Source organism: Cololabis saira, chromosome 11, assembly GCF_033807715.1.
Source record: "Cololabis saira isolate AMF1-May2022 chromosome 11, fColSai1.1, whole genome shotgun sequence".
NCBI lineage: Eukaryota > Metazoa > Chordata > Actinopteri > Beloniformes > Belonidae > Cololabis > Cololabis saira.
In genome coordinates, this window is record NC_084597.1 from 4,139,566 (window position 1) to 4,154,646 (window position 15,081).

A 15,081-nucleotide genomic window follows, 5' to 3' on the forward strand; every position below is an offset into this window, starting at 1 on the left:
ACACCGCATTCTCACCGACACAGACACACAATCACGCACTGTTTCCCCCCTCCCCGGGGGGGTTCAGCACTGCCAGAAGGCACCCCAGGCTGCACAGCGAGCCCCGCCAGGCCCGGGTATCCCAACCCACCTATCCAGGCCGGCGAAGGAACGCGGGTGATGTGGGACCCCCTCCCGCCCCTGGTGTTGAGTGCACGTGATTAATGCTATAAAAACAGGGAGGGGGAGGGCCAAGTATCAATTTGACACCGACCCCCCCCTCCCGAACTACGTGCCCTTGTCAAATGTATTTATTAAGTGTTGAATGTGCAGTGTCTACAGTGCTGTTGAAACCGTGAGGCGGGGAGTGCCGGGCCACGCGGAACAATGCCCCCCACGACCCGGACCCCCCGCCCCTTCTCCTATGTGCGTATGCGTCGTGTAAGGGGGGGAAGGAGGGGGAGCAGAGGCCGAAGCCAGGAGGCAGGACCTGCAGAGCCGGCCCTGATAAGACACCCGCGCTCCCCCACCGGCCATCCAGTTGACGGGGGACGGCCCTCCGAGCTGGGCCAGGGCCCCACCGTACCTCCACGGGCACCCCCGGCGCCGCCTGAGCCCCCAGACGGAGGGGGAAACGGTCCAACATTAAAAGCAGCAAGACACAATTAAACGAATTACACAATTAAATGAAATTAAATAAAACGATAAGAAAGAGGTAAAATAATAAAAAGCACAAGTTGTTAAAAAGTAAGGGCAGTAGAGTCCAGCATGTATATCTCATTATTACAATGGCAAGAATTACGTTTCTATACGGTCAAAACGTACAAAGACCGGGTCAAACACAGTATTACGAATTTAAGAGTACACTTAAATAACAAATAAAATGAAATACAATGATAAGAGGAAAGTGTTGCTTTAGGTTACCGTATGCAAATATAACGTCAAGGACGGGGGTCATGCAGTTGTTTGCAGCGAATCTTTCTTTTTGTATATTTATTGTGAAGGTTGATATTTTCCTTACAAAGCGAGGTCACTTTGACTGATAGAATTAATTTTTATCATCACTCGTACTGAACCTAGTGATCTCGGCGTGAGCCTACTTACTCAAAGAAATGTTGGGTGTTGCAAAAAAAAATTAAAAATTAATAACTCAATCATTGTGTCAGCTTATAGTCCGCTTAAACCTTGTTGAAATAAATCCCTGTTTCTGCTGCTGGCACATGATGAAGAATGACAATACCGGGGGAAGAAACACCCAAAAGAAAAGAGTGTTGGAAAGATGATTGCTGGAGTCAGTGAGTGAGAAATTGACAGCTCAATGCCAGAAGAATAGAGTGCTCACACTCCGGTCTGGTCCAGAACTGACAGCTTCAGACATAATGACGTCCACTCAAAGAGCCAGGAGACACCTGGGGGCCGCCCGGCCAAAGCAGCATACGGTCTGTCCGGTCATGACTGCCTAAATATGCTTCCGCTCACCTCTTCTTTCTTCCCTTCATTTCTACCAGCTGCAGTTCCAAGAGGTGGTGTTATTTCCACCTACCGAGTGTGTATGTGTGTGTGACATGAGATACTAACTTATAATGTCTATGTGGACAGACTTGTCCAGCAAAACTTGTGTAGCTGGAGTTAAAATTATGATTGCAGGACATGAGAGTATATTTTTTGACTTATGCCCTGGGGTTTAAATTATTTTTGTTGTGATTGTTTAATTCAAATGTTTCAACTGTGAAAAATCCTTAAAATCCTTAATTTTTCCTCAAAAATCAGCAGTGCACCCTATAATCTGGGGGCTCCTTATGTATGAATTTAGTTGTGTTTAATGAGCTGGAACCAGTTTTATGAAGTACCTGAGCTCAGAAATCTGTCTAAATGTTTTAGTAACTTTGGTAGCGACGAAGTTGCTCTGCTTGATCAATGCTCGGACAGTTCAGACACGTTAAAGTCGGTCCTTGGTTGGATACGGGTTGCACCGTCAGACATCATTAGATAACTAATTATGTGGCTTATTTCAAGTGAAAATTTACTTGAAACAGGTGAAAATTGTCAAATAAGTAATTTTTCTGGTGTTATTCTTCTGGTGATGACTCTAAATGTTGAAATAGCAGTAAAAAGTACTGGGTATAGATGACAGATGAGGTCAGGCAGGACTCTCCATGAACTACAACTGTTGCAGATGAGATTGTGAGAGTAGGGAGTAGATAAGTGGAAATATGTGCAAGAGAGAAGAGAAATCAGTTACAGCAAGACAGAATACATTCAGCGGTGAGAGTCATGGGAAAGATTTACAAGATGCTAGTGAGACCAGCTTCTACTTTTATATGCTACGCTGCTATATTGCTTCCATTCACTTCTATATTGCCTGGAGACAAACAGCACTGACCAAGAGACAGGAAGCAGTGGTAAACGTAGATGGGAATGTCAAGTTTTTTCTTTTAAAGTGAAAAGAAAAGATAGCATTAAAAAAACGAGCACATCAGAAGATCAGCGAGGCTGAGACATCTTGGAGACAAAGTAGGAGAGGCTGGAATGGGACGGTTTTGACACATAAAGAGGATGAAATGCATTGGTAGGAGAGATGGAGATGGAGCTGCTGTGCAGGAATAAAAGGCTGAATAGGTTTCTTGAAGTGGTGAAAAAATAAATGCAATTGGTCGGCGCGGCAGGGGAAGATGCAGAAGACTAGCCGAGACAGACGTGACTGACCCGCGGTGGAGACCCCAGAAAGGAAAAAGAAAAACTTAACTATCTATAAGGAAATTGTCAGCCAGTACAGAAGTCATAATAGTACAATATTTATGTGTTTTCTGGATGCCTTACGTGCCTTTGATTATATTCACCACGGTAAACTGTTCTTAAAATTACAGGAGAGAGGTGTCCCCTCATATCTTATAAGGATCCTACAGTTTTGGTATTCTCACCAAACTATGCAGGCTAGGTGGGGAAGGAGAACATCCACACCCTTTCTGGTGTCCAATGGCTTGCACCAGGGGGGGATTTTATCGCCTTTATTATTTAATTTATATATGGATGATATATCCAAACAGCTCAATGAGTGTAAAACAGGTTGCATGGTGGGGGACAACCTTATCAATCATATGATCTATACAGATGACTTAGTCGTACTGTCTCCGTACAGTGCTGGCCTACAGCAGCTACTACGGGTCTGGACTAAATATGGTTTTTCATTTGACATATTGTTCAATTCTAAAAAGAGTGTTGTTATGATCTGCATAACAAAGGACGATCAGAAGATTACCTTTCCCTCTTTTTCTTTGGCAGTTAGGGTTGCCAAATACGGAATTGTCCTTTATTTGAGAAAAAAATGTTGCGTCCCGTATTGAACTAATACGGGACGCGATTTGTACCGTATTTTCATTAACTTTTACACCATATTCTAGTTGAATTATTGAAATAAATGAACCTTTACACCATATTCTAGTTGAATTATTGAAATAAATTAACTTTTACACCATATTCTAGTTGAATTATTGAAATAAATTAACTTTTACACCATATTCTAGTTGAATTATTGAAATAAATGAACCTTTACACCATATTCTAGTTGAATTATTGAAATAAATTAACTTTTACACCATATTCTAGTTGGATTATTGAAATAAATTAACTTTTACACCATATTCTAGTTGAATTATTGAAATAAATTAACTTTTACACCATATTCTAGTTGAATTATTTAAATAAATTAACTTTTACACCATATTCTTCACCTGTAGGCTATATTCTACATCTGGGCTGATGTTACATACGTAGCATAGGAGGATATTTCAGTTGCTAGTATGGTTGTCTGTCTGTACAGCCATGCAAGTTCAATGCTATTAAAGCACTTTAAACTTTAAATCAAAGCATTTTGTTTTTTCATATAAAATAAACACATTTTTATGCAGTTTAGAAGTTTTGGGGCTTTTTTTGGCTCCTGCGCTGCTGAAATCAGGGCGTCCCTTATTTCTATTTCTGAAAGGTGGCAACCCTAGGGACAACCTTATCAATCATATGATCTACGCAGATGACTTAGTCGTACTGTCTCAGTACAGTGCTGGCTTACAGCAGCTACTACGGGTCTGGACCAAATATGGTTTTTCATTTGATTTATTGTTCAATTCTAAAAAGAGTGTTGTTATGATCTGCAAAACAAAGGACGATCAGAAGATTACCTTTCCCTCTTTTTCTTTGGCAGGAGAAGTATTAGAGGTTGTAAAGAAGTTTAAATACCTGGGCCATATAATTAGGGATGATTTCTGTGACGATGATGATTTGCAGCGTCAGGGCTGTAAACTATATGGCCAAGCCAAAATGCTGGCACGTAAGTTTCACATGTGTACAGATAATGTTAAAACAGCACTGTTTAAAACATATTGCACTCCGCTATACACCACTCACTTGTGCTGCCGTTATACCAGTGTTAAAATGAAAAAACTACAGGTGGCATACAGCGATGCTTTTAGAATTTTTATAAAACTCCCTAGATGGACAAGTGAAATGTTTGTGACCAGTGATGTTCCCACTTTCCTGCTGTACTGAGGAATTTTATGTTTAGATTTATGTGTAGACTGAAGGAGTCAAAGAATGCTTTAATTACGGCCTTAACAGAGACGACACAGAGCGATACAAGGTTCTCCTCCTGTTTCTGGAAACACTGGAGGAAATGTTTGTATGTTTTTAACTCATTTGAACGGCACAAGTGAATCTCTTTCTCTTTGTGTTTAATGTCTGTGTATCTTGTTTTGTATTCCGGACCCAGTGTCTGCAAATAAAGTTTATATATATAATCGACAGAGATGAAAAGGCCCGGTTGAACTGTTGGATTTCAAATGTGTTTTCATATGAGAAGAGATGTCCTTAACAAGCCCAAAGACTTAGCACATCAAAATTAAGGTCACATTCAAAATGATAGGCTTTCAGCTGTCAGGCAAAATATGACATGATTAGATAATTGCCGTTCTTTTGACATTTTCTACAAGTCTGGAGAAAAAAAGAAATAAAGAACAAAATGAATCATAGCTAAACTCCATTTAGAAGCTTTAGTTTCCAAATCCTGGAACTGTTTTTCTGTCAAATAGTCAAGCTTTAGGATAAAAGAGAAAATGCTTTTGTAAAAGTTTGCCATAGCAACAAACATAAAAAAAATAAATGTCTTTATGCATTTAGTTTCCCATTATGACAGTTTATCTTTGGAAATATCTGGAAACTGGGACATACAGGAGCCTCTCATAAACATGCCAAATGCTGCACTTAACAGAGATTTCCATTTTCTGTCAACTTTTTTTGGCTCCATAATGACAGTGCATTATCAATCTCGAACAATCTTGAAAAAAAAAGAGTTGGCAAAAGAGTTGTGGAGGAGAGAGTGAAGGATGCGAGCAGGGAGGTGAAGAGGAATCCAGAGAGCACTGACGTGGACAGAGGGTGGAGATGGTGCAATGAGGAGAGGACGAAGACGGAAATAGAAGATGACACGGCGCGTTCAGTCAGAGGTGAGACGGACGAAAAAGGCAGCGATGGAAGAAGAGGTGTGACATGAAGCCCGAAGACTGAACAGCTGAAAATTCATGCAGCAGAGGGGAAGAAACAGCCAGGAAATAGAGACTAGAGAAGAGGAGAGAAAATAAGTATAACTAAGGCCACGTTTACACATAGCCGGGTATTTACAAAAACGGATATTTCCCCCTCTACGTTTTGAAAAATTACATCAATTACACGAGATCATTTTCAAAATCTCTTAATTTACACGAATCGCATAAATACACTGTTAAGGTGCTATGAGCCAATCAGAATCCTGGAAAAACATCAACAAATGACACGTGTAACTTCCAGTTAAGGCTGATTTATGGTCCCGCGTTACACCAACGCAGAGCCTACGGCGTAAAGTTCTATGGCGACGCACACCGTACGGCGCCGTAGAACTTTACGCCGTAGGCTCTGCGTCGATTTAACGCGGGACCATAATTCAGGCTTTACTTCGAGACGGAACGAGAGTCTTTCGTTTGGAGTGACAGAGAAGTGGAGTTACTTTTAAGTGTGACTTTAGAATATAAAACAGGTAAAATACAAGAAAATATTGACGGTGGCCAAACTAATTGTAAACACAGGTCACACACATGACGCTGGTGACGTTTCTGTTGCATAATGTGACGTTCTGAAGCCTAAATCTCCGTTTTCCTCCGTTTACAAGCAAACGTGAAGACGGAGGTTTTGAAAATCTCCACTTTGGCCGGGGTTTTCAGAAATGATGGTTTTTGGTGACTTTAAGTTTCGTTTTCGTGTAAACAAACGGCCAAAACGCATGAAAACACCACCGTTTTTTCTCTGTGTAAACGGGGCCTTAAAAGGAGCCGTCTGTAAGAAATGGCCAAAACTGGTACTGCAGTCACTTTCAAAATACTGTTGAGCAGCGTGTACCCTCCCCCTCCTCCCCCCGACCACAGGTTGCCAGGTAGGCTGCAGAATGCAGCAGGAACGTAGGCTGCCATGGCGAGTCCTACACAGTAAGTTTATTTTCTGTATTTAATGCTTTATGAAAGATCTTTTGCGAAGTAATAATGTACTGCAAAATTTAATTACGCAGCGAAGCGCACCGTACGTGCGCGTCGCCGCGTACACTACGGCTCTGCGTTGGTGTAACGCGGAACCATAAATCAGCCTTAAGGCTGCAGCGGCGTGGGAGAGATGGATGACTGAGGGGGAACACAGTTTCACCAAGAGTGGAAGGCAGCGCCGGGCAAGTTATGCCACAGTTTGCACATGTATTGTTGATGCGTGGGCTAACGTGTCTGCTGGGACTATTTTGCGAGCTTTTGCAAAAGCCGGCAAGTCTGAGGCGCCGCACGGCACGGAACGTGACTCTGACAGCGAGGAAATTCAGACTGGCACAGCTGATTTAGCGGAGCTCTTTAATGCAGAAACAGAGGATGAGACTTTGATGGGTTTGATTAATGTAAAAACTGAAATAAAGTAGCGTACAATCAAACAAAGTTTCGCTCTATTTTTAAATACGCACACTCGTGTGCTTGTGTGTGTGTTCTGAGGCGCGTGTGTGTGTGTAGACGGCTCCCTTACGTTCGATGCGCCGTGTGTGTGTTTTAAATACAGTAATGACACAAAACTGAGGGTGTGCCTTTCCACACGGCGCCCGTATGGTCGCGAAAATCCATCCAACACCTTCGTAGCGGCTGCTGCAATAATTAGAGCCGAGCTGGCAACCCGGATGCCGAAACAATACTGACTTGGTGATTGGGAGATAGGTGGAGGGTGGAGCTTCAGAAACAATACTGACTTGGTGATTGGGAGATAGGTGGAGGGTGGAGCTTCAGAAACAATACTGACTTGGTGATTGGGAGATAGGTGGAGGGTGGAGCTTCAGAAACAATACTGACTTGGTGATTGGGAGATAGGTGGAGGGTGGAGCTTCAGAAACAATACTGACTTGGTGATTGGGAGATAGGTGGAGGGTGGAGCTTCAGAAACAATACTGACTTGGTGATTGGGAGATAGGTGGAGGGTGGAGCTTCAGAAACAATACTGACTTGGTGATTGGGAGATAGGTGGAGGGTGGAGCTTCAGAAACAATACTGACTTGGTGATTGGGAGATAGGTGGAGGGTGGAGCTTCAGAAACAATACTGACTTGGTGATTGGGAGATAGGTGGAGGGTGGAGCTTCAGAAACAATACTGACTTGGTGATTGGGAGATAGGTGGAGGGTGGAGCTTCAGGCCAAAACAAAAAATGACAACATAAACATCAGTTGAGGGCTGCAACTCCTCTTTTTAAACTGGAATATCCTGGCTTGGGTGCTGTTGTCAGTGACATAAGTATTTGAAATGAATAATTTTTAAATGTCTGTTGACATATCGGGGTCATTTTATGATTCGTTTTATTATTGCTCTTACATACGGCTCCTTTAAAAGGAACAGAGATCTTTAAAAAAAATGAAATTCAGTACAAGATTAATGTAACGTTGCGTTTCTGTAAAAGGTATCAGTTTATGGAACAATCTGGATACAGAAGCCAAAGAATGCAAATCAAACATTACATTTAAAAGAATAATAAAAGCAAGTTTGATGAAGGAATATCATGATAATTGTTAAGTTAGGTGGGTTTTCTTTTTTCCTCTCTCTCTTTTTAGCACAATTGTCCTATTTTTTTTCTTTGAATCAAAAAAGAATACGACTATCTTTGTTTGACGACAGCTATTTTGTGATGTTTTATAACTTGTGTGTTTTTTTTTTTTTTTTTTTTTTTTTTTTTTTTTTTTTTTTTTAATTACGTTTATTGGAAAGTGTGTTGTTTTTAAAATTGTGGAATTTGTCATTTTTAAATTTTTTTTCATTATTACATTAATTGAAATTTGATGTCTTAGGAAAAATGGACATATAAAATAAGCTTAGTCTTCTTTCTGTTCCCTTTCAATTTAAGGAAAGAGATTTGTTGTAATTACAGTATATTGAACTGTTCTGTTTTTCTTTTAATGAATGAAAGAAAGAATACACAGGAAATGTTGGGAAAAAAAGGAGAATCCCTTACTGAGTATTTTTTATTCATGAAGACGGATGATGCAACAAAAGAATAATAACAATAAAAAAAAGTTTTAAGAGAGGAAAGTCAATCTAGTACCGTAAAACGGGGTGGTCTTACAAAAGGATATTTTTGTGCTGCTTGATAAAAAGCCGCAGAATAAAAGTATAAAGGGGGTGACTTGCTCGGTGCGTCGCGGTGTCAGTAAAAGCAACTGCGGTAGCAACACTAATCTTTGAACGACATCAAAGTCCTGGCTCTGGCATATGGCAGTAAAACATTGCTGACAAGCCTACAAATATACGTGCCTTTACCTAGACACATCTAAGCTAACGCTCGGATCAAAGCAAGCTAGTTGAACAAGTGAAAACAATCAACTTCTAAGGGTTAGTTATTTTGTTTTTCACAACACTTGACACACATAAATCCGCCCTGAATCCCTTCAGCAGGAAGTAATAAACCAAGATCTCCATTAAGGACCTGTTCTGACATTTCAGGATCTTGAACTGTATGTTCAAACCTGAACCTTTTCAAGTCTCAGCTCAAACACGTCACTTTAAATCTGCCAGACTGAAAGACGTGTCACAACAAGCTTCACAAAGACGTTCCTGCTTGTATAAAGACTCAGGAAGGTAAGTAAGCGCAAAAGTCACACAAGTAAAATAAAAATGTATATCCCAGACAGATTTAAAGGGGACCTATTATGGCATTTCATTTCTATTTTAAACAGGCCTTGAGTGTCTTAAAAACAAGCTTTTGATTGTTTTTTTCTAAATAAATTAGAAATTCAGCCTCTGGGCCATGTCTTTATCTTTACCGTTTCTAATCTCATTATCTATGCAGGATTCTGAGTGGGCGGGGCTATGATAATGAGGCACTGTGCTGATTGGCTGCCTGACACGATGACATAATGACATGTTGACGCAAATGACGCGATACACCGCTACGGAAAAAATGGTGGAAGCTCCGGCCGGCGGAGTTAAGGCTGATTTATGGATCCGCGTTACACCAAGGCAGAGCCTACGGCGTAGGGTACGCGGCGACGCGCAACGTACGGTGTACCCTACGCCGTAGGATCTGCGTCGATTTAACATGGAACCATAATTCAGGCTTTATGCGATGCGAGCAAGCGTCAGCGACAAAATCAATTCCATTGCCAGGGGTGAAAGTAAGCCAGTACGATCGGGTACTCCGTACCACCAAAAGATTCAGCTTAAAGGGATTGTGACATGAAAAACACATTTTTCTTGATTTTTTGTGTTTAGTTGGGTGTCTTGACGTCAATTTGGGAGGAGGAGCGGGGCAATGATTGACAGGAAAGGGGGAAAAGGACGCGTTTTTCACTGCGCAAAAAACACCGTCATAAAAAAAGCCAGGCATGGAGTACTGGAGTGAAGTTTTTCTTGTTACACTCTTTTAGACACATTTGAGGGATATTGGCCAAGACTTAGTGTTAAAAGCATGTTAAAAATTATATCACAATACCTTTAAACTTAACAACTTGGTCATGTTTGCTTCCATTAAATCCAGCTCTGAATAAAGGAATGACTGTGATGGTTTCTGATGATTTCTAAACTGGGGGAAGGGGATTACACCGAAAAACAGGGTGGGAAAAAAATAGCACAAAAAACTGACAAATCTACCCCAAAAAACAGGGTGGAAAAGAAAATACCACAAAAAAATGAAAAAAATGACACCGAAAAACTGGGCTGAAAAAATTACCAGAAAAAGTCCCAAAAAATGACACAGAAAAACAGAGCAGAAAATATTACCACAAAAAAATATTAAAAAAAATTATAGTGAAAAACAGAGCTTTTTTATTTTTTCCAAGTAAATGCAATACGCTTCCGTAGGATAAGATGCAGCTCCTTCCATAATATTTTATGAAGCTGATCGGTTTTGATGGAATTAATGAGATCAGAATGCAGATGCAAAGGACAAAATCCAAATGAAGTCGCCTCGACTAACACAAAGCAAATACCGCTGATCTCTGAGAGATGGAGGCCAAAAGGAAAACCTATCACAGGCTTTCAGGTGTGCACAAGTGTTAACGTTTCATTGACCTTTGCTGAAGGAGGTGAAACCATAAAAGTGGAATGCTTTGCAGACATTATTGAGACAGGAGCCAAAGGTGTTTTGAAGAAAAGAAAAAAAAAAAGTGTGAGGAGGGAACTGTGTCATATTATTATTACGTGACTGAGCTGACAAGTATCCTCTTCAGGAATGCACACTACACTACTTAAGACTTATTTTGAGCCCAATCTCAGTCCCATAACATATGTAGGGACATGACTGGGTTTGAAACTTTTTACAATCAACTATTTGACAAAATAATTTGCAAGTGTTTGGTGTCAATATGATGATTGTACCGTTCCCCCCTGGAGTTGGAACCTCCCTGATCTCGATTTGTAAATATCAAACATGTTTGATATTTAATATTCTTCTCTCCAAAGGATTGCATGAAATAACCAATGAGAGCACGGTGGCAAACATAACACAACAGAACCAGAACCAGATGAAATGTAAAAAAAAGGAAGAGCAGCTTGAAGAGTGACCATTAAAAACAAGTATGTCATGCAAGACAAACCATAGTGGGGCCTGAAACCTTAAAGGAGCTGTATGTAAGAGCAATAATAAAACGAATCATAAAATGACCCCGTTATGTCAACAGACATTTAAAAATCATGTTCATTTCAAATACTTATGTCACTGACAACAGCACTCAAGCCAGGATATTCCAGTTTAAAAAGAGGAGTTGCAGCCCTCAACTGATGTTTATGTTGAAGCTCCACCCTCCACCTATCTCCCACTCACCAAGTCAGTATTGTTTCTGAAGCTCCACCCTCCACCTATCTCCCAATCACCAAGTCAGTATTGTTTCTGAAGCTCCACCCTCCACCTATCTCCCAATCACCAAGTCAGTATTGTTTCTGAAGCTCCACCCTCCACCTATCTCCCAATCACCAAGTCAGTATTGTTTCTGAAGCTCCACCCTCCACCTATCTCCCAATCACCAAGTCAGTATTGTTTCGGCATCCGGGTTGCCAGCTCGGCTCTAATTATGGCAGCCATGGCAGCCTACGTTCCTGCTGCATTCTGCAGCCTACCTGGCAACCTCTGGTCGGGGGGAGGAGGGGGAGGGTACACGCCGCTCAACAATATTTTGAAAGTGACTGCAGTACCAGTTTTGGACATTTCTTACAGACGGCTCCTTTAAGTCCATTATTAGATGCTAATGTGTGACCACAAGCCCCAGCAGAAGCCTCACTTCTCTAGAACTGGATTAATACTTTTACAGGACTGTCTCAGAAAATTAGAATATTGTGATAAAATCCTTTATTTTCTGTAATGCAAAAATGTCATACATTCTGGATTCATTACAGGGGCGTCAGTTGGGTATGAAGGTACGGCAGCCGCCACACCTCGGTTTCAAGGGAAAATGTAAATGTTTGTTTTTTTAATACATTTATGGAATTACTCTGTGTCTATTTGTATTGATTATTCTATTACTTAATACATATAGAATAACTACAAATGCAAATCAGAACAACATGATCGATTTCACTAGTTATTTTACACTGCAAAAACTCAAAATCTTAACAAGAATATTTGTCTTATTTCTAGTTAAAATGTCAAAAAAAATCTCATTACATTTAAGACAAGACTCAAAATCAACCATTTTCACCTGTTTCAAGTAGATTTTCACTTAAAATTAGTGGAAAAATCTGCCAGTGGAACAAGATTGTTTTGCTTGTAATAAGAAGATAAATCTTGTTCCACTGGCAGATTTTTCTACTTATTTCAAGTGAAAATTTACTTGAAACCGGTGAAAACGGTCAAATAAGTTATTTTTCTGGTGATGACTCTGGTTTTAAGTGTAATGAGATTTTTTGACTAAAAATGAGACATTTTAACTAGAAATAAGACAAATATTCCTGGTAAGATTTCGAGTTTTTGCAGTGAGCGAGACTGTATTTGAAAAAGTTCCAATTTTCTTGACCACACAGATAAACTACATAAACTTCTGTGATGAGTATTTGCTGGACGTGTTGATTGATACTCTAGTTAAGTTCTGTGACTCGTAACCTTGCCGTACCTTAGTAAGACTGAATTGACGCCACTGATTCATTACAAATCAACTGAAATATTGCAAGCCTTTTATTATTATAATATTGCTGATCATGGCTTACAGCTTAAGAAAACTCAAATATCCTATCTCAAAAAATTAGAATATTCTGGGAATCTTAATCTTAAACTGTAAGCCATAATCAGCAATATTAAAATAATAAAAGGCTTGCAATATTTCAGTTGATTTGTAATGAATCCAGAATGTATGATATTTTTGTTTTTTTAATTCCCTTACAGAAAATAAAGAACTTTATCACAATATTCTAATTTTCTGAGACAGTCCTGTATACTTATGGTAAAATGAGTAAGAGTCAGAAGCAGAGGCCATGAACTTTTCTCCTTTTGTATCTACTGACATTAGTTGCTGCAACACAGTAATGGAATTGTACAGACTTTATAACGAGGCAGCAGTGACCAATTTGAAATTGACCTCGATTTGGAAATTGGAAAGGCAGTGGTATTCATGTAAGTCTGTAGATTTATATCGTGCATAGAAAGATAGTCTATAATAAAAAAGCCCTTTGCAAAGCTAGAACAGCTTATTATTCATTGTTGATAGAAGATAATAAAAATAATCCAAAGTTTTATGTTCAGCACTGTAGCCAGGCTGACGAGCTGTTCAGCATTCCTGCAGCTCTCACATGTGAAGACTTTATGAACTTCTTTAACAGTAAAATCATCAGAATTAGAGAAGATATCAATCAGGACCTAGCGGCTGTGGCCATTTCTTCAGTTTTAGCTACTTCCTTAGGTTCTACCTGACCCAGGATTGTTTTGTTCCTGTAGACTTCACTGAGCTTACCTCAGTCGTCAATAGAGTTAAATCATCCACCATCTTACTGCAGGTTAGAGCATGTTGTTGGGATTAAAGGGACAGCTCTAGGTTGGTTTAAATCAGATCTATATGACAGATTCCAGTTTGTAATTGTTTAGGAGGTTTCTTCAGTACAGATGAGCAGGGCCGCTGCAAGGGGTGTGCGAACTGTGCCACCGCACGGGGCCTCGCGCTATGGGCCGTTTTTTTTTTTTTTTTTTTTCATTTTTTCCCTTATAAATATCAACAGTCACGTTCCATTACAGACCTAAATGTGTACTAGTCTGTGCATATCAATAAATATATGTGCAATGATGCGCGTGTCTGTTGTTCAATACAACTGCCCCCCAAATGCGAGGGAACGTGGGTGATGTGGGACCCCCTCCCGACCCTGGTGTTGAGTGCATGTCATTAAAGCCATAAAAACAGGGAGGGGGAGGACCAGGTATCAATTTTACACCACCCCCCCCCCCTCCCGAACTACGTGTCCTTGTCAAATGTATTTAATAAGTGTTGAATGTGCAGTGTCTACAGTGCTGTTAAAACCGTGAGGCGGGGAGTGCCGGGCCACGCGGGACAATGCCCCCCACGACCCGGACCCCCCGCCCCTTCTTCTATGTGCGTATGCATCGTGTAAGGGGGGGAAGGAGGGGGAGCAGAGGCCGAAGCCAGGAGGCAGGACCAGCAGAGCCGGCCCTGGTAAGACGCCCACGTTCCCCCACCGGCCATCCAGTTGATGGGGGCCGGCCCTCCGAGCCGGGCCAGGGCCCCACCGTAGCTCCACGGGCGCCCCCGGCGCCGCCGGAGCCCCCAGACGGAGGGGGAACCGGTCCAACATCCCCCCATTCATACTGACAACATAAGACATAGACACCTGGGAATGGTGCCATGTACAGTACATATTAAACCGTAACGTTATTGACACACAGGAAGTGAAGAAGAATCGGGGAGACTGTTTAGCCAATCAGAATGCAGAACACTATGCAAATCCCTGAAGCAGCAAAACCGTGAAAAGTGAACTGTTCATACCTCTTTTACGACATTTAGCCACTGTCTGCAAAGGCACAACTTAAAATCTTACCACAACTGTGACATTGCAGAAAGAAGACAACTCTTAGACGTCTGGCTGCATCATCACATGAATGAAAAAAGGCAACACTAATGCACACCTAAAGCATGCAGTACAGCTCCAACCACATGGTAATAACCATTATGAGCAGAACTTACCATAACGGAGATGTGGAGCAGGTGCATGTGTTCGTGCAGCACATGAGCCGGTTCCCGGGATGTGGGTTGAGTTGCCTGTGGCTGAAGCTCAGACTCGGTTATGGAGACGTGAAAGTACAGCGTCCCATTTTCCAACCACTGCTGCTTCCAGTGTACCTGGGAAATATCCTCTCCTGTTCCTGACATCTCTGAGAAAAAACAAGGAGAAACAAGACAAACAGGAACCCATTTATGAGTTTTCTGAAGAAGCAAGTATATTGAAAAGGGAAAAGACCTGAGTAATGAGATGCATTACGTGAGATACAACTTTACCATTTGAATGAATCATGCACAATAGTTTCCTGCAACTCCAAACCTTGAACTTTTAAATAGCTGCATATTTGTGTTACAGTTGCATCAC

At 41.0% G+C, this 15,081-nt stretch overlaps 1 protein-coding gene across 1 annotated transcript in view; it reads right to left on the reverse strand.

Moving 5' to 3' along the window:
• The window catches only part of LOC133454849 (astrotactin-2-like), a 108,020-nt gene extending 93,153 nt beyond the window's left edge, over positions 1–14,867 (reverse strand). The window contains exon 1 of the mRNA XM_061733572.1: positions 14,682–14,867. Coding sequence (XP_061589556.1) covers positions 14,682–14,867 — 186 coding nt within the window. The remainder of the gene's footprint in view (positions 1–14,681) is intronic.
• Positions 14,868–15,081: the final 214 nt, after the last annotated feature.